The 26,650-nt window shown below is 41.4% G+C and overlaps 1 protein-coding gene across 2 annotated transcripts in view; it reads left to right on the top strand.

Moving 5' to 3' along the window:
* The first annotated feature begins 2,954 nt into the window (after window positions 1-2,954).
* Window positions 2,955-26,650, top strand: part of mafb (MAF bZIP transcription factor b) — a 46,950-nt gene continuing 23,254 nt past the window's right edge. Inside the window, exons 1-3 of one of the 2 annotated variants that reach the window (XR_011311050.1) lie at window positions 2,955-4,273; window positions 11,469-11,539; window positions 23,118-23,219. Coding sequence is in view for 1 of the 2 variants with exons in the window: in XM_069702065.1 (XP_069558166.1) it covers window positions 3,297-4,273; window positions 11,469-11,496 (1,005 nt within the window). In the remaining variant the exon portion in view is untranslated. The remainder of the gene's footprint in view (window positions 4,274-11,468; window positions 11,540-23,117; window positions 23,220-26,650) is intronic. The other variant, XM_069702065.1, reaches the window with a different exon arrangement.

Raw genomic sequence — 26,650 nt, 5'->3', positions numbered from 1 at the left:
GAGACATCACAAGTTGTCCCTTGTTCCACAAATAGATACTGCTGAACAAACCTGTAAGCAAAGCATTTCCACTACAACACGGGTAACAACACAAACATCATGCACATCCTGTGCAACTTCAACCTCAGAGGCAGACAAAAGGTTAGCATGCTGAAAAAAAAATGAAAAAAAAAAGTGAGGTCTGTTGCAACAGGCACATAAGTCATACTGTAATGAGGATGTTTTTAATAGATGTAACAATTAGTAAAGTCAGTGTACCAGTAAATCAAAGGGAAGTCCCGAAGCACTGGTTATCCTTTACCCAGGATGCAGCAGTGTTCTCCTGGGGTTAAACTCTGAAAGGTCATACAGTATCTCATTTACAGGTACTGTAGCCAGGCTCCAAGTGCAGGGGACAGACTAATAACACAAAGGTGTTTTGTATACGCAAGGCCACAACATTGTCATTTGTAACACAACAGTTTAACAAAAGAGTCAGTCAGCCACAAAGAGTTAGACGTTTTCATTTTCAAATGCAGAGCTATTGAAGATTAGTTTTAGCTTGTTATTCTCCTAGTAGGTAGGCACACCCTGAATGTTGACTTCAAGGAAACATGTCATTCCACTCAGAATGTAACTTTTTTTTATTATCTGCATTTCATTTATTTGGAGTAACAACTCTAATTGGTGTTGATTTTGTAGTTCTCATGTAAGTGTGTGTTTTTTTTTTAATAATATACTTACGTATGCCATTACAATATACTGTAACACTGGTGTGCAAATGATCTTAACTTTACTCTGTACTAACATTGTGTGAGTGGGCCACCTCCTACATTAAGCTTATTTTATGATATATGCCTAAGTGCACCCCTTGTATAGTGCAAAGAAAAAAAAAAATCATACCCGATATAATAAAGACAGTAGTAAACTTCATGGCAGGGAGCTGCCTACATGAAACTCCAAAGGGAGACAGAATGAGGTGCATACAGGACTATTAGCCCTCAGTAACACAGTTGATGCATTGGCTCTGGACTCCTGCTTGTTAACCCTTGAGACTCCAGGCTGATAAATCCTGGTTTAAGAGTTCTGGCAAACACAGAGCTCACGCTGCACCTTGTGTCCACTGTTGCATCAACCATGGATCAGACACGTGTAAGTTTAACTGCTGTCTGTAACAATGCATGAAGAAAAACCACTAACAAAGTGTAGCATCAGAGAAACAAATCCAAATTATCAAAACATAAAACAAAGAAATGATCATTTTGAGGATTTGGGGCTTAATTTGTCAACTTTACAGCCATAAAAATGTCATTTTGCATACAAATGTATCATTTTTATTCGCTGTCCCTCAGTAACATCATTTCTATCTTTAAACCATAAAGCAGTGAGAAAGCATAATGTCATTAAATTGGTTAAAAAGCAGTACCATTGAAAATATATAAAAAAAAAAAATATTTATTGCTGTTCCTTTAAAGTTCATTTCACATATCATTCAGCCAGTCTTACAACAGCAACAACATGTAGTAGCATCAGATGAGACATCTCATCTGGCTAATATTTATTCAAAAGCATCAGACGAGCCTCTGTTGTGCGTTCTAATGAATAAAACACGATGTTTATCCTCCCTGTTTAACGTTAAGTCCCCATGAACAGTCACAGGGACCAAGAGAATATTTACTTGTGTTGGGGCACCAGGGAGTTGGATTATCTGCTGGCGGCTTTGTAGTTTTCTGAAGCTTCCCCGTGTGACATGTTCCAGGGAGAGTGCTCTTATTTACTCTCTGGTCCTGTGTGTATAGCCCTCCTTATTGTTTGTTCTTATGTGCCACCACTCCTGAGGACTGTGCTCCAGGAGAGAGACAGAGAGACACACAGATAGAGAGAGAGAGAGAGACAATGCTGTGATCATTACATGGGATTGAGACTATAGACTCCAGGAGGACACAGATGAAGATGTTGTCACTGCTGACTATTACGTTAGAAAAAAAAAAAAGATGTTGTGTTGCCAAGGACTTGCGTTTAATGTATTATATTATCACGGGGCACGTGCAAGAAAATGGGTCTACAGTGCCTTGGAAGAGCCACAAGAAGTTTTATTTTATACCGAAAGGTGGCGACATTGGGTTTCCAAACAATGTAACTCAGCCAGACCCACGCTGTGCTCTTTTCAAACACGTTTCGCCTTCCTCACTCAACGAGCCTCTTTATCTGTAATCATCTATTTCTGCGATTATATGAGGTGTATAAACAATGTATCTGTCACTTAGTGACAATAATTAAAATGCATGTTAATACATTATAATACTATTGACTTATATTTTGAGGGAGAGACAACACGTTTTGGGACGAGTTAGAGATTGACTCAGTAATGAACAAGTTTTTTATGAAATTAATGACATACTTTGGTGAAAAAGTCTGTATGTACACATGAATGTGGGCAGGATTAACAAAGTCTGACTAATCAGACGATGCTTAGACAAAAAAACATGTGGACGAATCGGACATAATTCAATTTAAATATATATTTTAGGTGGTTATAATGGGGAAAAAAATCAATTACGTTAAAATCATGACGACTTGTTAATATTTAAAAAAAGACATGTCGGTTATATTTACCATCTCATATCTTCGTGTCGTCCGTGAAATCTGTTTTTCTTTTGCTTACTTGCTTTCTTTTCCGCATGCAAAGTGGCAAACGGATGAATATTGTCTCGTGTCAATCTGCTGAAGGGCTTTGACAGTTCAGAAAACTTTGGTTTCTATACCATTATGCTAATTATGTCCCCGGACTGGGCTGCTCATTGGCTGAGTCTCAGTCAATTTCATATTTCAGTCCTGACGTCAGGGCGCCTATAAAACTAAGCAATGCTTTTTAACTCGTCGGCTGACTGATCCCTTCGAAAAAAAAAAAATCTATCAATCCTTGGGTGGAGTTTTTTTTTCCCATTCTCCACAAGGCAACTACTTGCCCGGGACACGTACGTGAACCTCCTCAAATTGGCGCACTAATCCTAAAAGGAGCCATGAAGTGTTAAACGGTAGAAACAGAGAGAGCGGCGCTCAGACACCCGCACGCTGGGAGAGAGGGAGGAAACAGCGCTGCTCCAATGCGTCTGTGCAACACAGACTGAAGAAAAAAAAAACTTATCGACTCACAAAACCAAAACCTGCGCTGCGCAATTAGTGCAAGAAAATTCACTTTTTCTCTGGTTTTGAAGAAAATAAATAAATAAATCAAGCTGGCTCAGTGCGTGTCTCAGCAGCCCACTTTGACAGGTGCTCCTCACCCCCTTTGGAGGACTGTCAACAGCAAGAGGATGGCATCAGAGCTGGCAATGAGCAACTCCGACCTGCCCACCAGTCCCCTGGCCATGGAATATGTTAATGACTTCGATCTGATGAAGTTTGAAGTGAAAAAGGAGCCGGTGGAGCCCGATCGCAGCATCAACCAGTGCAGCCGCCTGGTCGCCGGGGGATCCCTGTCTTCCACCCCGATGAGCACGCCTTGCAGCTCGGTTCCCCCCTCTCCAAGCTTCTCGGCGCCCAGTCCGGGATCAGGGAGCGAACAGAAGGCGCACTTGGAGGATTTCTACTGGATGACCGGGTACCAACAGCAGTTGAACCCCGAAGCTCTGGGCTTTAGCCCGGAGGACGCCGTAGAGGCGCTGATCAGCAGCAGTCACCAGCTCCAGACCTTCGATGGCTATTCCAGAGGGCAGCAGTTCGGCGGCGCAGCCGGTGCAGGGGGCGCCATGGCCGGGGAGGAGATGGGATCAGCGGCCGCCGTGGTGTCCGCAGTTATTGCCGCAGCCGCAGCTCAGAACGGGACACCCCACCACCACCACCACCATCACCACCACCACCACGCAGGAGCACACCATCCCTCCTCCGGGTCTCAGTCCGGCGGCGGCGCGGGGGGAAACCACCAGCACCTGCGCTTGGAAGATCGGTTCTCGGACGAGCAGCTGGTGACCATGTCAGTGCGGGAATTGAACCGGCAGCTCCGAGGGGTCAGCAAGGAAGAGGTGATCCGTCTGAAACAGAAGAGGAGGACGCTAAAGAACAGAGGCTATGCCCAGTCCTGTCGGTACAAGCGGGTCCAGCAGCGGCACGTCCTGGAGGGAGAGAAGACGCAACTCATACAGCAGGTGGACCACCTCAAGCAGGAGATCTCCCGGCTGGCCAGGGAGAGGGACGCCTACAAGGAGAAATACGAGAAGCTGATCAGCACTGGCTTCAGAGAAAACGGAGGATCCAGCAGCGATAACAACCCTTCATCCCCGGAGTTTTTCATGTGAGTCTCGGCGCTGAAAAGTTTTAATAAGCGAGAGAAAAAATACTTGAAGTTTGCGCACAGCTAAAAAAAAATAGGGTTGTGCGGGCTTTTGTTGAAGCTGTTTTGTTAAAGCTGTGTTAGTTAAGGACTAAAACAGATTCCCACTTTTTTGTAATTTCAAAAGTATTTTGTTTCAGAGTGCGGGCTTTGTTTGATTTGTGTTTTATCACTTTTGCAGAACACATAAACAGGCTGTTGAAGGACTCTGAATAGGAATATAGTTTCCACAAATATTTTACAGGATTTCTTTCCACTTCGTGATGTTTGTCTTCAGACACACTGCATAAACCTTATTGCCATCTTACTGCATAGGTCGGCTCTTATCTCTTTCTGCGCTTCATGCATCCTGTTCCCTTCACCCAAAATTAGTTTTTTTAACTTAAAAAAAAAAAAAAAGCTCAGCAACTATATTTGATGTGAATTCACTTTTGATTTTTGTTTAAAGGCAATTCATTTTCACATAAATTATCTCATTTTCATATCGTTCATTCTGTCTTATGGAAAATATCCAAACTGCAGCAGAAGTTTGGAAATTGATGTCCAACATATCTGTCAGTTATGTGAAGCCATACATGCTGGTCATGTACGGATTGTGTTTTTACTTTTTTTATTATTATTATTTTTTTTTTTTTATGAACTTGTGTATAATGATTGTATTATACCATGACTGCATTGTTCAGCTTCATCGCTTTTTGAGAATTTGTTTTACGAGTGCACTTTGCTTTCATAAAGTTCACCGTCACCATGAACCCCTGCGACGTTTTTTAAGGCTTCTTTTGGAGCCATGTGGGGAAAATAATTTTGTGTAAAGCAACTTCAGTATTGATTTATACTATCAGACAACAGATCAAGGTGAGCAGCATCGGAGTATTTACTTGAAATAATTATACATTTCCTGTCAAATGCACAGACTAAATAGGTTATCGCGATCAACAAGTGGAGCTGAAGATGAAATACTTTGAACTGAGCAGAAGCAGATTACGATGCATGTCCTGAACAACTGAGGGATAGGTTGCTTTGTCACGCAAAAGTGTGGCAACAAATGATCTGTTCTTTCAGAAGTTCGTTCTGAATGTTTTTTTTCCTTTCATTCAAGGAACTTCATTAAGTTTACCTACAGAACCCTATGGGTCTTATTAGGTAAATAAACTGTGAACTGTTTTAAATTTGAAGTTTAATGTTCTCCCAGTGTTGTAGAATAATTAAGCAAAGCATCATGCAGCAAATTCATCTTTTGTGATGCCCTGGATTTCTATTCAGTAAAATGTATTGTCTGAACAGGACAGTTATCAGGCACACGTTCTGTTCATACTTAAAAAAAAAAAAAATGAATTTAATAAATCCACCATTCATCAATAAACCTTCATGAATGGAAAAAAAAATTCTGCTCCTGAAAAAACGTTTTTTTGTTGTTTTTTTTCTGTTCAGTTTTGCATGTTGTTTGTCACTGTCTTTGAGGCGACTCAACACACTCTGAGTCTTCTAATCTTCCTCTCGATTGAAACTGAAATGTAAATAGAGGCAGAACATGCAAAATACAAATGTCATATTAATGACAAACATCTGTTCATCAACATGAAGTTTACGCTGAAGCGCGATGCAGATGTTGTGCACAAGGCTCGTAATTATAACAGCTCCAAGATCAGCGCAGACTCGTTTTCATTATTGTGTTTTACTCCTGAGAATTCACAGCAAATTATTTCGGCGACTCATTTTATGAATTTCCTTTTTCTTTTCATGACTTTTGCTTCTCTAGAAATAAAAATGACGGCCTGCACCTGTTGCGCCAATTTAAGAGAAAGGCTTCAAATGCTCTTTAAAAATCGTGCGGAAAATTAGACCGCAAAGCTCAAAATTTCTAGACTAATATAATCCCCTCCCCATAGTCTGACATTTGAGCTGCAGGTCGATCCTAGAAGGCTGGGTTAATGATTGATTTTAGAGTAAACTTGCACTTTTTACTCGGTTAGACGTGCACTTGTTGAATGTTGTCTGTGGAAGGCGTCATTTAAAACCGGACACAGACAAAGCTCTCCGTGACGCAATTCTCTGTGGGGACAAAATTAGGCAAATCGATTTCACACTAACACGCCTAATTTTAAACGCGTGCTCTTTGACATTCTTCAACAAATTCGCAGTGTCGGGAAATATTTTTATGAAGTTACAAAATTTTAAAATATTGTGAAGATATGATCTATTGCTTTGTTTCTTGTTAGACAAAATTATGCCAAATGTATTTAAAAAACTAAATTTCGGCAACATTATGGCATGCCAGTCATTGTGATAATCCACCCTCTTCGCTTCACTGTAAAGATCCTTTATCTGACTTCTGGTGTACAGATGCTGAAATCACTGAATAAAAGCTGCAGGAGGCACTCGAAGTAATTTGGTTTTGTAGCGACTGACAGATCCAGCAGCCTTAAACCTGTCCACTGAATCTGGCCTGCAAAGACTTTTTCCTCTTGATGAACTCTGTGCCTCAAAGAGCATAAAAGCTGCACAGAGTCTGGGCTGAGCTGCAATACAAGGTCACTGCCTCCACAATGCATGCTGCTCCAAATCTCTGTGCTTGTGTGTGTGTGCGTGCACACACAGCAGGAGGCACGTTTTTTTCTTAAATGTGTGTGTCTCATTGAAACTTTAAAATGCAGCACAGTGGTGAGGGGTTTGAATACAGAGCTGAGGACAAAGACTGACTCTGTGTCTCACCTGAACAACCGAGTCACACACTCTGTCACCTCTGGCTCCCATGGAAGCCCAGACTGAGGGACAAGATGGGAGAGCATGGGCCTCTCATGCCTGAAGGAATGATTTTCTCTGTGATTAAAAGTGAGTGAGAGACAGAGAGAGAGCATCACAGAGGGAAGAGAGGAGAGAGAGCGAGAGATGCTGGCTGCCTTCCTGCTCCTTTCAGATGATAAACGATCAGAGATGCATCCTATTGAGAGGAGAGGGCCTTTTAGTGAGCATGTGTCCACTAATTTATGGCCCTCCTATCTGATTAGGTCAATATAGTGTGCTATTTAATTACATTTGTGTTATAACCTAGAACTAGAGATACTATAGTTCTTTCATGTCACCTCTTTCTTCTGTGAGGCCGATAGGATTAGTTCGTTTTGCCCGGGACAGTCTTACCTGGAACTTAATTTGTACATCAACAGTTTTCTGAATCTGTCTTGTGACAGACAGGAGGTCTGCTGTGTGTAACAGTTCGTAGGTTTCCAGTGTTGGTGCTCCGGTAGTCAATATGTAAGAAGGATAAAGTGCAAAATTGCTGATCATTGTAGGGCTATGGAAATTGTGTGGGATGTGTTCTGCTTGTGTGTTTCTCTGTGTGTGTTTTGACTACTAGACACACCAAGGGGCAAGAGGATTCGGTAGCACTGATTCACTTCCTGTGTTGAAGGAGGACAGAAGGCACAGGAAACAACAGTTCAGGGCTTCCTCCTCATTTCTCAGCACTCTGCCAGATTCACTCTTTCTCCGCTGTCTTGTGCTTCCTCTCTTTCAGCATGAAAATGTGTGCACATACAGACACCACATTATTAATCGTATCAGTATGAACTGTAATTCTATTCTCTGGCCCCGTATATTGACCCCTGCACCGTGATCATTTGCCGTCTGTCCAATGATTAGGTTATTAAAGATAATGTAGTTGTCTGCTGTCACAATATTGGACTCTCTCTTTCAGGTCAACTATGGGAAATCACTTTGAAATTTATCAGTATTGACATTTGAATCATCTTCATGTACTTGGCTTTAATGTCTCAGAATTAAAAGGACAAAGGATGTGCGCACTGTTTAGTGTCTATTTGTGTGAGTGCTCAATAACCATTGTCTTTTATATGACCTTCTGGTGGAAGGGTGTATATACATATGTTCAAACTGAGTATATTAAATCTGCAGGAATGAGTCATTTTATCATGTCATCGAGACATTTGTAATCTCAATCTTAAAATCTGAATTAATATGTCTAAAACGAATAATTTCATCTCACATAGCACAGAAAAATTATACAGTTTTATATTGATTTATTTCATCAAAGTTTAAGTCTTTCTTGGGGTTCTTTACAATTTTATTTGTTATAGATCAAACTGTTTGTTTTTCATAATTACTTGATCAGTAAATAAACAATTAATTTCTCAAAACATCCCTGGAAATAGTACTATTACCTATATATATATATTCCACTATTTTGTCATTTCATCAAGAGCTTTGTGCTATTGTTGAACAAAAGAGAATTTGTGTCATGTTACAAAAAATGTTTTGTACCAATACAAGTCACAAATCTGCTTTTGTAACACACCAGTTTTCCTTGTGTTCCTTCATTTCCCGTTAGTCCCTCTGAAATCTCCCTTCGCCTCGACGATCACCCAAAGGGTTAAAAACATATTCGCATTCAAAAGAGGAAACAATTTCAATCTCTTCCACTCAATCCGCATCTGCATCACTCCACGCGATAAACATTTACATTTAAAGTGATTTAAATCAGCTGCATTTATGTTCCTCTGTGGTCCGTCCATCATCAAGACCTGCAGTGCCAGAGCTTCCCTCCCTCCCTCACTCTTTCGCAGTGTCCTGAGTTATGTCATTTATTTGAAACCCTAATAATTTAACTTGTCCCGTCCTGTCACGGCTGTGCATGTGGGAAGAATGCTGCAGCTGTAAAGAAGGTTTGAGCTGCTGCATCTGTGTGTATCTTATTGGCCTTACATGGCGATTTCTCCCAGTAAATAGAAGTAGAGTGAAGGAAATGTGAGTGTCTGAATGTGAATCTATCGTCTTGTGATGAATTGAGATTGCTGTAAATGTGCAGCTGTAAAAGAATGTGCATACAGACACCAGACCACATTTGCATTTGCTTCTGTAAGAAGCTGCCTTCAGAATGCATAACTAAAGGGCAATAGATGAAAGCTAATTATGATTTAATTATATGGGCTCACAATATTCTGACTCACTGATAAACATAACCGAGGCTGTGTCGATGTTTTCAACAGCCTTTTCAATAGTGAGTTGAGTTGAGTTTCAGGGCACAGAGTCAGTGGAGTGGTGTGTTTTGGACCGCAGCGAATGTGGTGGTGGGGGGGGTGTTTGACAACTGAGTGCATTATGCGTCTGTGTGTGTGTGTGTGTGCGTGTGTGTGTGTGTGTGTGTGTGTGTGTGTGTGTGTGTGTGTGCGTGCGTGCGTGCGTGCGTGCGTGCGTGCGTGCGTGCGTGCGTGCGTGCGTGCGTGTGTGTGTGTGTGTGTTTAAGTCTGGCCGTGCATCCAGTTTGTGTTATGCAGGGTGGAGCTGGAGCCGAGCCCGACCCCTGTGTGTTTTACCTGCATCTCAATGAAGCGAGAGGTGATTTACCCTTCTACTGCAGCCTCTCTCTCTCTCTCTCTCTCTCTCTCTCTCTCTCTCTCTCTCTCTCTCTCTCTCTCTCTCTCTCTCTCTCTCTCTCTCTCTCAGTCAGTCAAACAGACATTGATCTCTTAGCCAGGCAAGGTGACCGACAGTGTTGTTCAGCTCTTCCAAAGTCTTTCCTCTTCCTTTCATTTGTACCTGGGAAAGGCCTTGACCCCACACACTGCTGCCATGTAACGGCCCTCGGCACATGGACCTCACTTCCCCTGTATGAAGCCCTGTGTGCGTTTGTGTGTGTGTGTCTCAGTGTGTGTTTGTTTGCGTTAGCACACAAAATAGACAAGTATGTTCACCCAAGTATGTATGTCTGACAATATGCATACGTGTCTAAGTGTGTCTGGTTGTGTTGATCAAGCTCACCAATAGGTGCATGTAATTATGTGCAGAATCATTTCTGTGGGGCTGAAACTATAAATTCTAAGCAGAGCGTTGCTGCTATACGTCTGGGAGTCTGTCCATGTTGAAGTTTCGGTGCATTTTCAGGTGACAGCAGTTCTCTGTGCTGTAGGTCTGTCACTGGGAGCTCCTATGTAGCTGAATGGGTCAGAGTCCATTTGGCGCCAGTGTGAATCGGATTACAGGGAAATGAATGGTTCTCATTGTTGCTTAAAGATGGATTGAGGGGGCATTAATGTACTTTGTCACACTCCTTTGCCTCATTTCTCGCTCCTAAAGCCCAGCAAAAAGGTTTTTTTTAGGATGATTCATTACTTTTTTTTTTTTTTAAACGAGGTTTCCTTATCCACAGTTGTCCCTGGCATATGTTCATATAATGTTCTCATGTGTGCTGTGTGCATGTGCTCATGTGTGTGAAAAGCCTCCTCTCAGACATGCATACAACCAAATGAATGTAAACATGTAGATATGGACCTCACAAACTGATTGACCTAATGTTGGATTTTATAATTTATAGTGTATAACTATAGTCTAATTCATTATTTGAAAAGATGCATTTAAATTTTGATTATTTTTTTTATAAACAGTAGATAATTATGAAATGATGATTTATTACCAAACAATATTGTAATGATCCCAGCTTTATTTCATTCAGCTTTTGAAAAAAAAAACACCCCTGCTGTGTGTGTGTGTGTGTGTGTGTGTGTGTGTGTGTGTGTGTGTGTGTGTGTGTGTGTGTGTGTGTGTGTACGTGCGTTTGTTTTGATGCATTAATATGCATTTGTAAGCATATCTTGGATAATGATATGTATAATATGGCCTTCTGAATACCAGCCAAATTACCAAACACATCTAAACTTTCCATTGAAATGTAATTGCTGATATCTGATTTTTTTGAAACATCAGATTATTTGATGCAATTTTCCTTTTGTTCTGTTTGTTTGTATTTAGTGATGCTTTTCTTTTTTATCTTAAACTCTGCTTACTTAATATTTAAATATTCTGAATTGTTTTAAATGTCTAAATTGAATTAAAACATTTAATTGTTATAGTTAGAAATTGCTTGATAGCATTAAACTCATAGGTCAGTTTTAGGAAAAATCCCTGGATACCATACATTTATTATTCAGTCAGAGTTTTATAGGTTTTCTAAAAGGACTTAAATTACCCTCTCTCCAAGTAATTCATTACTTTATCTTTGCTCTCTTTGTCATTTCTCTTTAAATACATGTCCACATTTGGACACAAACAACCACAAAGTTGAAAGTATGTTATGATTACAGCTGTGTTTCACTATTGTTGGACCACCTTGTGTTTCATACTTTTTTCCTGTTTTTTTTCTTTGCAGGACGTCGAGAAAATTCCTCCATCTGTGATAAAGAGCTGTGACCTCTCGGTCCCGCCACCCTGAAGTTTGAGGTAACTCGTCCTCTTCATCAATTGATATCCCTCAACACAAATTCATTTATTATATTTTCTCTTTTATAATATTTAAAATTCAGATTAAAGTAAATTAAAGTATACATTTGCATTCAAAAGTTTTAGTGTTGCAAAAGTCTGGCGATATAAATTTCACGTCTGCTACAGGTTCATCAAAACATAAAACATGCTCACGCTGAGCTTTTATTAATACAGCGTTTAGTTGTTTTTAGTAATCACACTGTTAGTGTTTTATTTACTATATTTTTATTTTCAAAACTCTGCATTCATACACAAATGACTCAGCACCAATCCCCTTCACTTTGATTCAGGTTTATACACAAAAAACACAATATATATATATATATTTTTTAAGAAGGGCTGCATCAAAACTAAATATTTAGGATACACTACAATAGATCTAAAATAGACAGAACTGCTGTATACTTTACTTGATGATTGTCAGTAAATTAGAAATCTTGACAGTCACTGTAAAATGTACATTTACTTTGCCTAATCAATGTGTTGATCATCAATATTTGTCTAAATCTCAAAAACATTTGTAAAATGTGTAAAACAACATGAGATTATTTTGTCTTTCTTCTGAGAGAAATCAAAATCACAGACCTCTTCTTTCTTTGATTTCATTCAATAAGGAATCTCGTTTGGACAGTAGACACCCAGGACGGTATATATTTTTTCTCACTTCACATTTAATTCTATGACAACCAAACGCCTTCTTCTCTCGCTCTCTCAACATGAATGTGTGCAGTGTTTTGCATCACTCTGTTTGGGGTTCTGACAGTGCTGCCGGAATGACAGGGGGGTGACATGCACAGTGCTCATGGGATGAGGCCAAAACCTTTGACCTCTGTCCTGACCCCCTGACTTCCTTCGTCCTCTCTGATCTCTCTGCGGAGATGAACACTGTACATTATTTTTTATTTCTGGCTGACACGCAGATGGATGGATGGTGGGATTGATGGAGTGAGCGAGGAGGGAAAGTGAGGCCTAGTTTTCCATATTCTGACATTGGCAGTAAGAAAACCGAGAGCGGGATGAGGCGATAAAGACCAGTAGAGGAGGAAGGACGGATGGAAACAACCGAGGCAAAGGTACGGCAGGAACCGGGGGTTTGAGGAAAGGAAGGCACATGGATTTGAATGCAGACATACACGTCAGGGTGAGAGGACAGGAGGGGTTGAGGAAGGGAGGAATGGATGGCAGGAGGGCTCTTGGCCGTGGATGCAGACAGACAGGCAGGGTAACCAGAGGCAGGCGGTGACCTTCTCTGCTGCTGGAGGATCGAAGGCTTTATTTAAAGGCCTGGTCAATGCTGGGTGCTGCTGAGGTATCAGCCTCGCAGCCAGGCGACTCATCACCACTGTAATACAACTCTCTACGCTAACCCCCCTCCCACACACACGCACACGCACACGCACGCACGTGCACGCACACATACACACACACACACACACACACACACACACACACACACACACACACACACACACACACACACACACACGCACAGAGGCAGGACAGGACACTCTCTGGACACCTCAGGTTTTACCCTGTACAGTCAAGAACATGGACAGAGGAAACTATAGCATCAGCATCAGCTAATTTTACTGTGCAGCAGACAGTATACTCTACTTTCCTCATGTGCTCAGCATTGTCGAGCATATGCTTATTTTGCTTTTGCAATGCACTTCATCCTCGTCTCTTGTTTTACTCTCGACGAGACAACATGAACATTTTCATGTGTGACTGTCCTGACTGACAGTGTGGATGCAGGTTGTGAAGGAGTTAAAATTGACAGAATGCAGGCTGCTAAGGTAGGATCTTGTGTGTGTGTGTGTGTGTGTGTGTGTGTGTGTGTGTGTGTGTGTGTGTGTGTGTGTGTGTGTGTGTGTGTGTGTGTGTGTGTGTGTGTGTGTGTGTGTGTGTGTGTGTGTGTGGAGCACGTGTTTGCGTTCACGTGCGTGTGGCTGCAGCGTAAGGACACCTGCATGCTTCAGCACTTTCTGGCTGTCAGGAGCTCTGAGGTCGCAGGCAGGGGAGGGGAGAGGGCACATTAGAGGAAGCTTCGGAGCCCCCGCACCCACCCACCCACCACGCCTCTGCCATCTCTCCCCTCGCACCTCCCACCACTTCAACCCACACTTTTCCTTCTCCCCCCCTGTTATCCGCCATCATCCCTCCCCCCATCCCTCCCCCCTCTGAATCGTCTTCCCCTCGTGGTGATGGGGTGAGTCGGGAGGGGGGGGGGGGGCGCAGAGAGGCAAGGTGCCTCTGTGGCTGACAGCAGGCAGGTCAGGTTTTTGTAGACACGGCAGAGGAGGAAGGACACATGCGCACACGCACGCCGACACGTCAAGGTGTGTGTCTGTGGTAAGAGCGAAGAGGAAAGAGAACATATATTTAAATGCATGCCTGGACACATGGGCTGTATACGTAACCATGCAAAAAGGCAGTATATGGTAGATAATATCTTGATGTCTCAAATAAGTTAACAATAATACATTTAAATTAAACCAGTGTCCTGATTCCCTGAAATTGAAGTAGTATTCCAATTCACACATTGAATTGTCATTTCTAAAACACTGAAGTTGTGTTGGTCTTTTGTAATTCTGCAGTGAGCAGGATTTGCTCCATCCAAAGTTTGACACGCTTCACGATCCCTCACTGCCTGGGATAAATATATATATATAACTATTTTGAGACTCATTACACCAGTATAGACACAGATGTCATCCCTCCATCCAGAAAATATAAATGACAGCGAGGATGTGAACAGGATGTATGCCCATTATTAGGCCCTGTCTGAAAAGAGACAGGAAGCAAGTAGAATTGGTTCTGTGTTAGAAATAACAAAAAGGAGTAAAGATTTAACTCTGTGCAGTTGTGAAGATACACAAAGTTAACACAGAACTACTGTGTTTAGATTTGGATTGTTTTTTAAAATGTGTGTTTTTTACTTCTAAGCCACAGAATAGCTGATGCTTGAGGAGAAAGTTTCACCCTGGAGCCAAACCTCTAAACATCAACCCGCTCTTCTTTTCAACTTATGTTAATATCAAATTAAATCTCTCCGTTGTTTCGGCTGTTTAAGCCTGAATTGTGTTGTTTTATTCAAACATAATTAGTTGTAAAGTTGTTACCACTGTATATGTGTGTGTTTGTGCGTGAGCCTCAAAGCCACTGTTGTCCTCAGGTTGTGACTGTGTGTTCACAGCATGATTGAGAGAGGAACTTGTGATGAGCCGGAGGTTAGTGTGATATAATGTATTCCCCTGAATCACCGCAGCCAGCAGCCCAGGGCCTTCCTCTCGCCCGCAGCACAGACACACACACACACACACACACACACACACACACACACACACACACACACACACACACACACACACACACACACACACACACACACACACACACACACACACGTGCACGCACGCACGCACGCACACGCACACACAAACACCTTCCTCGTTCCCCTCGCGTCACCATCCTCCTGTCTTTTCCCTGCGGTGGCTGCCCAGTGCTAGCTGCTTAGCATTGCACCCAGTGTCTAATTGAATTCCAACACCGGGGCGTTAGCTCCTGATGCTATGGAGATGTTAACACGGCACAATACTAACAGTCCTCAGGACGTGTTTCAACACTCTTCTCCTGAAGAGAAAATTAGTGCTAAGCTCACTCTGGCAACACATGATTTATTCAAAGCTCCAAATTAGTCTTCTGTATCCCCTAAAGGATCATCTTTTTTAGCCATCAGCAAATCAGCACTTCATATACACATATGGAGCACATCCAGAATATGTATTGTGGCTACGCCGTTGGTACACTGAATGTGTGTGTTTCGTCTTGCTTCTACCACAGTGTATCTATTGTCCCTTATATAAATGTGTCTACTGGTCTCTCTGCATCCATATGGCTGGCGATGCCGTCCATCCCCTCTCCCTGACACCCTCACTTTTATTCCCTGGCTCTCAAACACTAGCTCTGGGCTTTAATGGCACATATTTCCTGGGCCCGGCTGAAACGGGATGCATCTTCTCCTTGTTAGCTTGATAAATAACCGGGCTGCTGGGAAAGTGCTGAATTTTAGCTTTCAGCCTCTATTTTCTGCTGGATGACATTAATTTTAAGTGCTGAGAAGGAGCTAACTAATACAGACAAATAAATAAGGAGGAGGGAGGGAAGGTGCAGAGGAGCTGGAGTCACTGCTGTCCTTCCCCCCCTGTTACCTGTTTATACACCGGCATTCATAGCTGCAATATGCAAACCTGCAAAAATATATAGTGCACACAAGCCGTGCAACGTCAAGCGCACACACATTTAGTTTTTCAATAGACGCTGCTGTTGTTGTCCAAACTGTGAAATCATCTTGTTCCATTATAAGTTCAAGTCCAGCAAGGTCAAATGTTTGACATGTTGCAAGTAGACAATCAGTCAGTAAGACTGGCTCCATGCTTCTCTATCTACTGTCTGCCTCTGTACCTCCACTCTGTCTGCCTCTCTTATCCTCTCTTGGAGTCAGAAATTAGTGTGGCAGTAATGTGGTGGCGGATTGCAGTACACAACACTCTGGATAAATTGTATTTATATGGGCATACAGAGACAACAAAACAGAGATTATCTTTAAGTAGGTCATTAGTTATGATTTAAATATTGAGAGTCAGAGTAATATTGGAGGAAAAGTTCATTATTGTTGCAGAAAAGAAAAAAAAGATTCTGGCTCCAACACTTATAAAAAAAAGTATGTTTAATTGTATTTTTACATTGCTACATATGTGCATCAATGCCACAATTTCTTTGCAACGACAGCCATAGCATGTTGATGTTGTTTTTAACAACCATTTGGATATATTCTCTCTTCTTTTAGCTGCACTAAGTGAACTTTCCTTTTTCTAAATAAACAGGTTGCCGAGGAGCAAAATATAATAAAGTAAAATTGAATCTCCCAAAATCTCAGCTTCAGTCATATTTTGCTTTTTATTTTCGTGTTGAGGGCTGTGCATTTTTGTTGCAATCCTATACTCTTTTTTGAATTGCTTTTATTTAATTTTACTTGTCCTGTTTTACAATGTTTAAGCCAGAAAACCCAGGATGACTTTACATCTAGAAAACAGCATTTGCCACATGACAACAGCAAAAGGCACGCCAATAAATGTGTTTTACTGGGTCCATAAACAAAGAGCAAAAGGATATTGACCGGACATATACAGCACTACTGACAATGTGAGTCTGCTTTTATCAGCTGCAAAGCATGCAAAATTATACTTGAATCTATGACTATCGGTTGTATGTCACGACACAAATTCAACCATCGATTATTTGTGTTTAAAAAAAAAAAAAAGGTTTTAATTCAGTCAATTAGTATTAAACATGTAATTATACCTGCGCAGTCTTTTTTATTTTTTTGCATAAATACATGTTAGCCGTGTACACACACACACACACACACACACACACACACACACACACACACACACACACACACACACACACACACACACACACACACACACACACACACACACACACACACACACACACACTGTTGTGTATAATATAACACAATGAAGTGGCTTTGTCTGAGACACCTCATACATTATTTTAACAATGTATAGTGCGGTGAATAAAAAGGTCAGTGGTTGAGAACTGGCTTCATGTAACAATAAGATGCATGAACTGAGCACTGCAGACCCTTCAGTCAGCATCTTGCAGCTGAACGCTGTGAGGAGGAAACACATGCAAGCTGAAGTGATAGATTCCACTATAGGCTGTGTGTGTGTATGTGTGTGTGTGTGTGTGTGTGTGTGTGTGTGTGAGACTGTCTGTGTGTGCATTCAGTGTTTATGGGGCACCGTAATGAAACACCTTACAACAATAGATTTACTTGGTCTATCATTATTGATTGTACATTTTTCCCTTTTGCCCTTTGCCTTGCTTTGATAAATGTCTTTTATTACGGCATTTTAAAGCAAGAGATGAAAGCAAGAGATGAGCCCAGATTTTGTTTTTGAAGTGATGCTTTTATTAGACCAATTCTATTTTTGTCAGCACCCGAACACACTCCCGCTCCGCAGATGCGATGCAAGCAGTGCATGTTTCTGTTTGCAACGCAGGGTTTAATTTTCAGAGTGTATTTATCACATGCTGTCATGTTGCGGTCACATGACCACATGAACCACTGCCAGCAATTAAGGCTGATAAATCACTCATTTACAGGAAGAGAAGGAGGGACAGAGTTGGGTAAAGCGGAAACAAGAGAGTGATAAGAGACGGAGAGGAATAATGACCAGCCTGTACTCCGTAACAGATATTTTATCCTTTCATTTTTTAAACCTGTGATGTCTAATGTTATTGTGTTTGGGCAGTGTAGTATGAACTCATACAGGCAGAAACAGAGACAGATGGTAGTCGTTTGTGCGGTTTACTGTGATTGTGACCTGACTGTGCTGCTTTATTTACTGTTTGTGTACGTTTGTGTGTGTTCATGTGTGTACATGCCCGTACAAGCAAATGCAATTGTGTCACGACAGAGAAAATGATGCAGAGAGCATACGTCCGCAACTGTTCGTTCACTCTCTTTCTTTGTTTCCTGCTGATGGATTTAAACAGGAGAGCAAACACATTGATGGCTCTGCATGCATATACCAAACTATATACAGTATCCTTTATTGTTGTCAGTATGTAGATGGAAATATTGTTATAAAGGAGGATTTAAACTCACATTTGCTTTGATCTTTTTTGGCCTGACATTACAGAAATTAAGAGCCTTAGCCGCTGACCAGACAAGTCTTCTAGCAGTCCTGGAACGTGAACGGGATCTAACCTGTGCAATATCTGTATAAGTTACATCAGAATGTGTGTTTCAGCAACACAGGTCAGTGCTCTGCTGAGACTCAGCCTGCCCACTCACTTGAAAAGGCTGATTAAAGATTCATGACAAAAAAAAAAAAAAAGAGAGAAAACGGACCGCTTTTAATGGTCTGGAAGGAGGAAAGGAGAAGAAGAGAGAAGTGAGACAAGCTGTGGTTTCTTTCCCGACAGTCGGCGCTCTCATTCATTACACACAGCGGTCACTAACTGGCCAGAGGAGTCTTTACAATGAGACCATTGAGAGGGGTTGAGTCAGTCAGGTTTCCTGACGCATATTAGGAATCAGCCGTTACTGTGCATGTGTGTGACTGTGTTTTTGTTGCTAAAAGAGTTATAACTTTTTCAAATTAACTGCTTACTTGTACTTTGCAGAAAGGCGTCTTCTGGCACTGTGTGTGTATGTATTAATGCTGTATTCAACAGAGGCAGGACTGCTGTCGGTGGCTTTACCAGCAGAATAACTCTGAAAGCTGGTGCCTGTGACAAAAGCAGCTCTTATGGGGAGAGAAATGATCTGTGTACACATTAACTGCACTAGAATACAAAGTCAACACTGTGAGTTTGTGTGTGTGTGTTTGTACTCGTGTGGTACATGAAGTTTTGCCAAAGACTTTCAAGCATGTGAAAAGCTTTCATTTTTTTCAGAAGAGAGGACAGACGGAGTGAGTTTCTACATTCTCTCTGATCTTTGCTGCCTACTGGCTTTCTAGTAACAGCAGTAATGTAAGCTTCATAATATGTTTTATTTATATATATATATATATTTTTTTTAAGAATATATAACTATGGGTGATCTGGGAAGACGTTATACAAATACAATTTAAACTTTTTGGGTGTTTGTTCAAGTCAGAAAAATGATAAGAATAAATACAAGTAAGACACATTTCTTTACAAAATTAGAAGTTTATTATTGATTGTTTCCATTCATAAAATATTTAGAGATTGGAATAGTTGCACTTGAGAATTTGTGCAAGGAATCTCTGATCACATAATTTTTTGTCAGCAGGCACGTATAACATATGAAGAGTGCTGAAACCTCCTTCTCACTCTTTCTGTCTTTTTCTTTTGCTGTGGTTCAAGGTTGACACACATGAGCACAGAAAGGGGAGGAGGCACGAGGGAGGGAGGAGCAGACAGGGAAGAGGGGTGCTTGCTATCAGCATTTGTGAACAGAACGTCCTGCCTGTACAAACTGAGGGAGGAAGGGGCCACATACCACTGCCACCCTCTTTGTCACTTTTAGACACATTTTTAAAAGTGGCCGTGAGCTTTTTGCCTGCTTAGAAGAATTTATTTTCACAAGAGGCCAAAGGCATGAGCCTGTAACACTGCCTGATTTTCAATTCTGAGCAGGAAGCAAGGAGTTTTCATGTTGTGACAATTCTAATTTATTTCTAATAGTTAATCTCGATATCATCGATAACCTCTGTTTAATGTCAAACTGGGTTGACTGTGCGAATACTGAATTTGGACACAGGCTTCGTCAGGTCAATCGTGCTCATACAATATACACAAAGTAGTCTCTTAAGTCTCTAAAAGGCAGCTTCAAATCTGTGTTTAAAAAAAAAAAAAAAATTGTATTTAAATAAAACTGTTCAATGCTTAATCAGAAGCAGGAGAAGAAATTGAGTTTGTCACAATTTTAGTGAAGAGAACGTACATTCAAAAATCCAATTTCTGACAGTCAGTGGGTTTTGGCAGTGCTGATAGGTGCAGTGCAGTGTGCCTATACTGTATATTTTATGTGGCTTTATCTTGAGTGAATTAAAGGGCCTGTAAAAAGTGGAATGTTATTAGCGTCAGACCACCTGGGGTGAACATCTGCAGCCTCAGACTGAAGACCTAACATACATCACTGTTTGTCTTCTCACTATTTACTGTCACACACACACACACACACACACACACACACACACACACACACACACACACACACACACACACACACACACACACACACACACACACACACACACACACACACACTGATGCATCCATCTTTTGCATGGCTCTTGTCTTATTGACGTATGCACAGTTGTGCATTCCTGCAGGGGTACGAGCTGGTTATTAAAGATGCCACAATGTCACAGGTTAAATACAGGTTCTGCTCCTCTGGTCAGCCAGAGTTCAAAGGTCAGCAGGTTAGTGTCAGAGGCCAGGATGATCACAGCCAATCGGTTTATCACAGCGCAGCTCACCAATAATCCAGTGGCAATTCAAAAACCAAACTTTAGGATGATTTGTGGAGCTTTGAATGATTCTTATGGATTTTTCTGCAGAACTTTTGCACAAAACCTTTTTATGTGTTTATCTCTTCTTTTTTTTTTTATTCCTATAACTACTCTCCTTTGAATAATTAGATGTTCTTTTCATGTTCTATTAGGACTGTTTTTCCTCATGTCTCTGCTTGAGCACTATTTTTTCCATCTTCAAAGTGAAAGCTAAAATAGGGCGATCATTGCAAGTTAATTACTACAAATCCCTTTGTGAATTTGCTCTTGTGTTTGTTTACATGCATAGATTTGCCTGCTTCTGCACTTTTATGTATTTGTGTGTATGCTTTGGTGAATGCCTTTACTTTCTTCTGTCGTTCTGTATATTTTCTCATATTTTTAGTGTGAGTGTGTGCGCATTTGTGTGTAGATGAGGTTGCAGTGGGGTTTATTTAAATAGATAAGATGGTGTTTTATTCCCAATCAGAGAAATCTCCTGTCGCATCTCAGTCTCTTCATAATAACCCCCAGCATTGCTCCACATTCCCCTGACACACACACACACACACACACACACACACACACACACACACACACACACACACACACACACACACACACACACACACACACACACTGAGTATTGCAGACACTGCGATTTTTCTCTCTCTCAGGGGTAAAAGGCTTTGATAAATGAAAATAAGTACTTTTCTTCATACGGGGAACAGGAGGGGAAAGAAGAGAATGGCAGAAGTGACAGGAGGTCTCTGACAGTTTGATGCCCCAGTACAAGCAAATATATGACAAAGAAACACCTTCTATTACTGTGTGTGTGAGACTATGTGAGTGTGGTGCAATTTAGCAGTAAAACTCAGGTACATCCTCAGTCATTGTGGGAAATAAGAGTGATTCAGGGATGTGGGTGGAGGAGAAGTGGGATGTAGCAACGGGCTTGTAGGCTGACACGTTAATTGAGTAACAGTGAGAGAAAAAAAACCCAGCACAACACATGATTTAGAGGAAACAGGTTCTCCTCCTTCAGCTGTCTGTTTCTCTGACTGCAAGGTCACATAGGAACCTCCCCGTGTCTTTCGCTCCACCTTTGTTTCCCTCTGTTCCTCCAGACCTCATTTCATTCAACACTCCCAAACCTCCGACAGCTCCATAACTATAACTCTCTTCTTCCCGTCCTCTCCTCTCCTCCCCTCTTCTCTTCATCCACAGCTAAATGACTCTGTCAGAAATAAAGAACACTTATCTTATCTGCTGCCTCCACTCCGCTGTCTTCATCTCTGCCGACGTCACACACAAATACACACACAGGAAAGAAAACAACAACTTGCGGACAAATTCAGGAACAAACGGATATTACTTCATATTTAAAATTTTCTCCTCCTGTGTCTTAAATATTCTTCTCAGACGGATGGTTCACTTTTGTTCAACAGCTTGTCAGACTAAATCTTCACCCGGAAAGAAAACATACAGTATGGCCCACACTGTTACAGACACAGGTAGTCGGAGGCTTGACAGAAGACAGGTGCCCAGTCACTCTGTAGAATTCGCCCCCGCCCCAACCCCCCGCCCACACACACACACACACACACACACACACACACACACACACACACACACACACACACACACACACACTCTCTCTCTCTCTCTCTCTCTCTCTCTCTCTTGCGCCCCTACCCTTCCTGCCATCGCCTTCTTCTCCTCCCTGTTGTGTGTAAGAGAGAGAGCATCTACAGCTATCTGCAGCATGAGGGGGGCTTACTGGGTGTTTGTGCATGCGTGCGTGCGTGCGTGCGTGCGTGCGTGCGTGTGTGTGTGTGTGTACAAGCCACCTACCAGCCACTCGGCAGGGGGCCACATAGAGATGAGAGGGAAGAAAGAAGGATGAGAGGATGGGAAGGAGTGTGATAGGGATAAAACTCTCCACAAAAACAAACACACAGTAACCAACTCTACACACACACACACAGCTCAGCTCACGCTCCAGAAATCTGCTAGGTCTTCCTCAACACTCCATCACTAATACACGATACAGAGTGCAACATAGATTTTGACCAGCATGTATTGTGATGACTTTGCCTTTCCGTTACCTAAAAGTGCACACACACACTCAAAGTTGGCCTACATACGGTATACAGTTCAGAGAGATCAAAGGTTATGAGTAAACTGCATCGACTGATTCATCTGTACGTGGAGGTTATGCATATGTTTATTGAATTTTATCCAATTTTTCCACCTTAGCTGACGAAATTATCTTGATGTGTTTGCGTTTTATAATGTTCAGGATCATCCTTTGTTCGCTGTGTCGGAGGCCTGTGTGGCAAAAAAAACGATAGAGGAGAGGGGAGAATGAAAGGCAACGCGCTCGCTCCGAGCATAAAGTGGATATGTGTGTTTGCAAGGATGCATGAGAGACGGAGAGATGAAAAGAGTGATAATTCTTCTGCTATCCCTAGGCCTTTCACAGCCTCGCGGGCTCCCTATAGGTCCCCTGACACATGCCTGAGCAGAAAGCTGGGGCCTGCTAATTGGCCCCTGTGATAACACCAGAGACAAAGGTAATGTATGTGTGTGGACATGTTTCAGTATTACAGCGGCGCTGAAAGCTTATATTTTCTGCTACTAATAATTTGTTGGTATGTAATTCTGCTTTGAAGGATGTTTGATTTGTAAGCTGTGAGGACATTTCAGATCTGGTGGCTTATTGAAGTCGGAAGCTACTGAAAAACAATTAAAGCATATACACTAGTTCAAAGCACAGCTTCAGCCTTTAAACAGCTTGTTTCTCTAATTGTTTCATTATCTCAGTGTGCTTATTAAATGTACGATAATTGTTAATTACCACATGAGGATTTGTAAAGGATTTGTCTTGAGTATCAAAACAAATTAATTAAACCGAACACCGTTAAAACAACAGCAATGATAACAGCAGGTGCAGTGTGTGTGTGTGTGTACACATCCACATTTCCTATGGTATGCTTCTATGTTTGAATCTCTGTTTAATTGAGATTCATAGGCGGAATTTAAATAAGATTCAAATGAGATTCATAGCCAAGTTTAGCAGCACAGGTAATATGCAGATAGATTTAATGATGATTCAGTGTATCTTGCATTCTAACGAGAGTTTGATTAAACCATTGGAAGACATTGACTGAAATCATTACCGTGGTTGGGGGAAAAAGCAGCAAAAAGACAAACTGTTTTTTAAAAACATTTAACGGTAAATGAAATTAAAGTCGAATATACATTTTCTCAAATGTAATTTCCAAATAGAATCTAGAGAAATCCATGTTTTGTATGTAAAATGTAGCGTGTTAAAACTACCAAACAATGATTTTTGTTGTGTCTTTAGATTTAATGTTGCATCAACACAAATTGAACATAAAATAAACCTTTACTCGTATGTTTTGGACAAAAGCATCTGCAAAATGACTGCAATGTTTTAAAAAAAGTTGCTGTAGCCTTGGATAATGTGAAACGTCAGACCTTAGAACAGTGTTGAGTTTTTTTTGTCAAATTTCATCTGGGATAAATTCCCCCAGTGGTTTATCTGAAAGCGATGACACTGTACTGTACATCTGATTCCATACACTCACCAGTTTAATCTGTGTAACATCCAGCTGTTCACGACAGCTGGGACATTATAAGTAAATAAAACGCAGCTCCTGAAGCTTGCACATAAACGCGTGCACACACGTCAACACTTATTCTTCTGTTGCCTTCCATACATGAGCAACGAGTTGTTTCTCTTCCCTTTCTCCTGCTGTACATATGCGTGGACAGATGTGCACTGCTGGATACTTTGTATTTATATAAAGTATGCTTACCACGATTGATGTAAAAAGGCGTTAATAATCAGTGTGCGTGCATGCGTGGGTGTGTGTGTGTTTGCGTGCGTGCGCGTGCACACGTGTGCGCACGCTAGTGTCTATGTTGGCATTAGAAGGGGTATGGTAATACATTTCACTCCCTGCTCTGATGATACAGGCTCAAACGCCCATAATTCTCATCGGTGGGGTCCGTTGACTTGCATTTATAATTCATACATTCATAATCCCTGTTAAATTTGATCCAATATATGATTTCTGATATTAAACTGCGAAGAAAACAAATATTCTGTTTTGCAGACTTCATAAACTTAAATGTCACAAAAAAAAGCACATGAACACAGGCACAAACAAACACTCATGCACAGCATTTACACTCGAGGCCATTCATTGTGTCTTATTTTACTTACTTACTTGCAGTGTTTAATGACACAGTCATTAAATGGAATTCTAATACACCCGGCTGCACGAACACACACATAAAGTATTGACACAGTGAAAGACCAAACAACAAAACAAATATTCTGTGGGATTGGTTAAGCCACAGCAGTAGGTATGAGGCTCTCCACTGTAAAGCTGCAGTATTGATAGATGCTGCAGAGCCTGAGTCTACCGTCCCACTTTATTTCAATTAGCTCAGAGGAAGCAGGAAATAACCTGCAAATCAATTGTCATTTCTATGGGACTGAGGCTGGAGCCCGAGATTCACTTTGTCCACCAATAAAAGATGATGTAGTCATGAAGAAGATTAAAGGGAATTTCCTCCTCACATACCCTCACACTGTTGTACAGTATATCATTAATGTGTGATATCCAGTGCTTCGAGGCTGTTATGGTTATTCTCTGATGTAGTGCGGAAATTTGTTTTCATGGTACACAGACATTCTTTAAAAAAAAGCTCTGCCTCCTGCATTAGTAAGTGACCCTTTACAATTCCCAGAACCCTGCTCTAAAGGACAACATTTTGCAACTCGAACTTAAAATCTGTTGTAGCTGAATTGTATCCTGGTCTTTGGAGGAAATCTGACATACCACTCATCAGTCCACCAGAAGACATTGGGTCAATTTCATGTTTTGCCTCATGTAGGCAAGAAAAGTAAGGTGCCTTAGGGTTGGGCCACAAAACAATGGTTAACGTTTAAAATATGTAATTTTGACAAATATACCTTACATACATTGCATAAATTACTTAACATAAGTTACTGTACATACGCTACTTCATGTACATGACATACTTGCGTTACTTAAAAGAAAGCCACATTTACTTCTCTCACAGACTCGAACACTGTTGGTCAGATGAAAGTCCCATCTTTGTTTTCTCCAACCGCCCCCCAACCACTTCTGCTATTGGACTTTATAACTCTTTGTACTTCTTCACATGACCTCCGTCACATGACCTCCTTCTTCGAACCCGGTCATTTATGCATATACTTTTTACACCTACATGAGGCAAAACTGACGCAGCATCCTCCAATGGACTGACTGGTATTACACGCCTTGACCTGATATCGGGCTGTTTTAGAATAGTTGAAGATGAGGCGTCACCCCTCTGGCGTAAAATGAAGAAGAGTTGACAGCTGACCTGTTACCTAAAGTCATACCCATGTTTTTCGAGATACAGTATGTGCTCGGTAGAAAGGCCCTGAAGTAGGCTCAGCACGACTTCCCCAGTCAGTTAAATAGAGTTCCCATTCATAGACATTCTGTCTTTATGATGGACACTCATGCTCACATTAAATCAGCCTTGGAATCACACCACCAAAATAAATGTGATGAATGCTGATGTATCCTTTTAATGACCAAGCACAAAACTGTGCAGTGACAGAAAACAGCAGAGCAGGAAACTAAATATGTGCCATGAAACACACTGGAAAGCTTTTAGCGAGGGAGGTTGAGAAAGGGAGGTCAATATGGATTGCAACCAAGCAAGATATAGAAGGTTATATGGTGTATGATCATATCAGGAAACACAGTCATGTATGCACCCCACTTTACAGTATATCACACACACAAACACAAACACAAACACAGACACACACACACACACACACACACACACACACACACACACACACACACACACACACACACACACACACACACACACACACACACACACACACACACACCTGAAAACACTGAGACGCACCACAGAGTGATTT

The sequence above is a fragment of the Brachyistius frenatus genome, unplaced genomic scaffold (assembly GCF_029030835.1).
Source record: "Brachyistius frenatus isolate BFR_SWC_R1_liver_20210118 unplaced genomic scaffold, ASM2903083v1 Contig_39, whole genome shotgun sequence".
Lineage (NCBI taxonomy): Eukaryota > Metazoa > Chordata > Actinopteri > Embiotocidae > Brachyistius > Brachyistius frenatus.
Note: the sequence above shows the minus strand (reverse complement) of the source record. Positions and strands in the feature narration are given on the sequence as shown.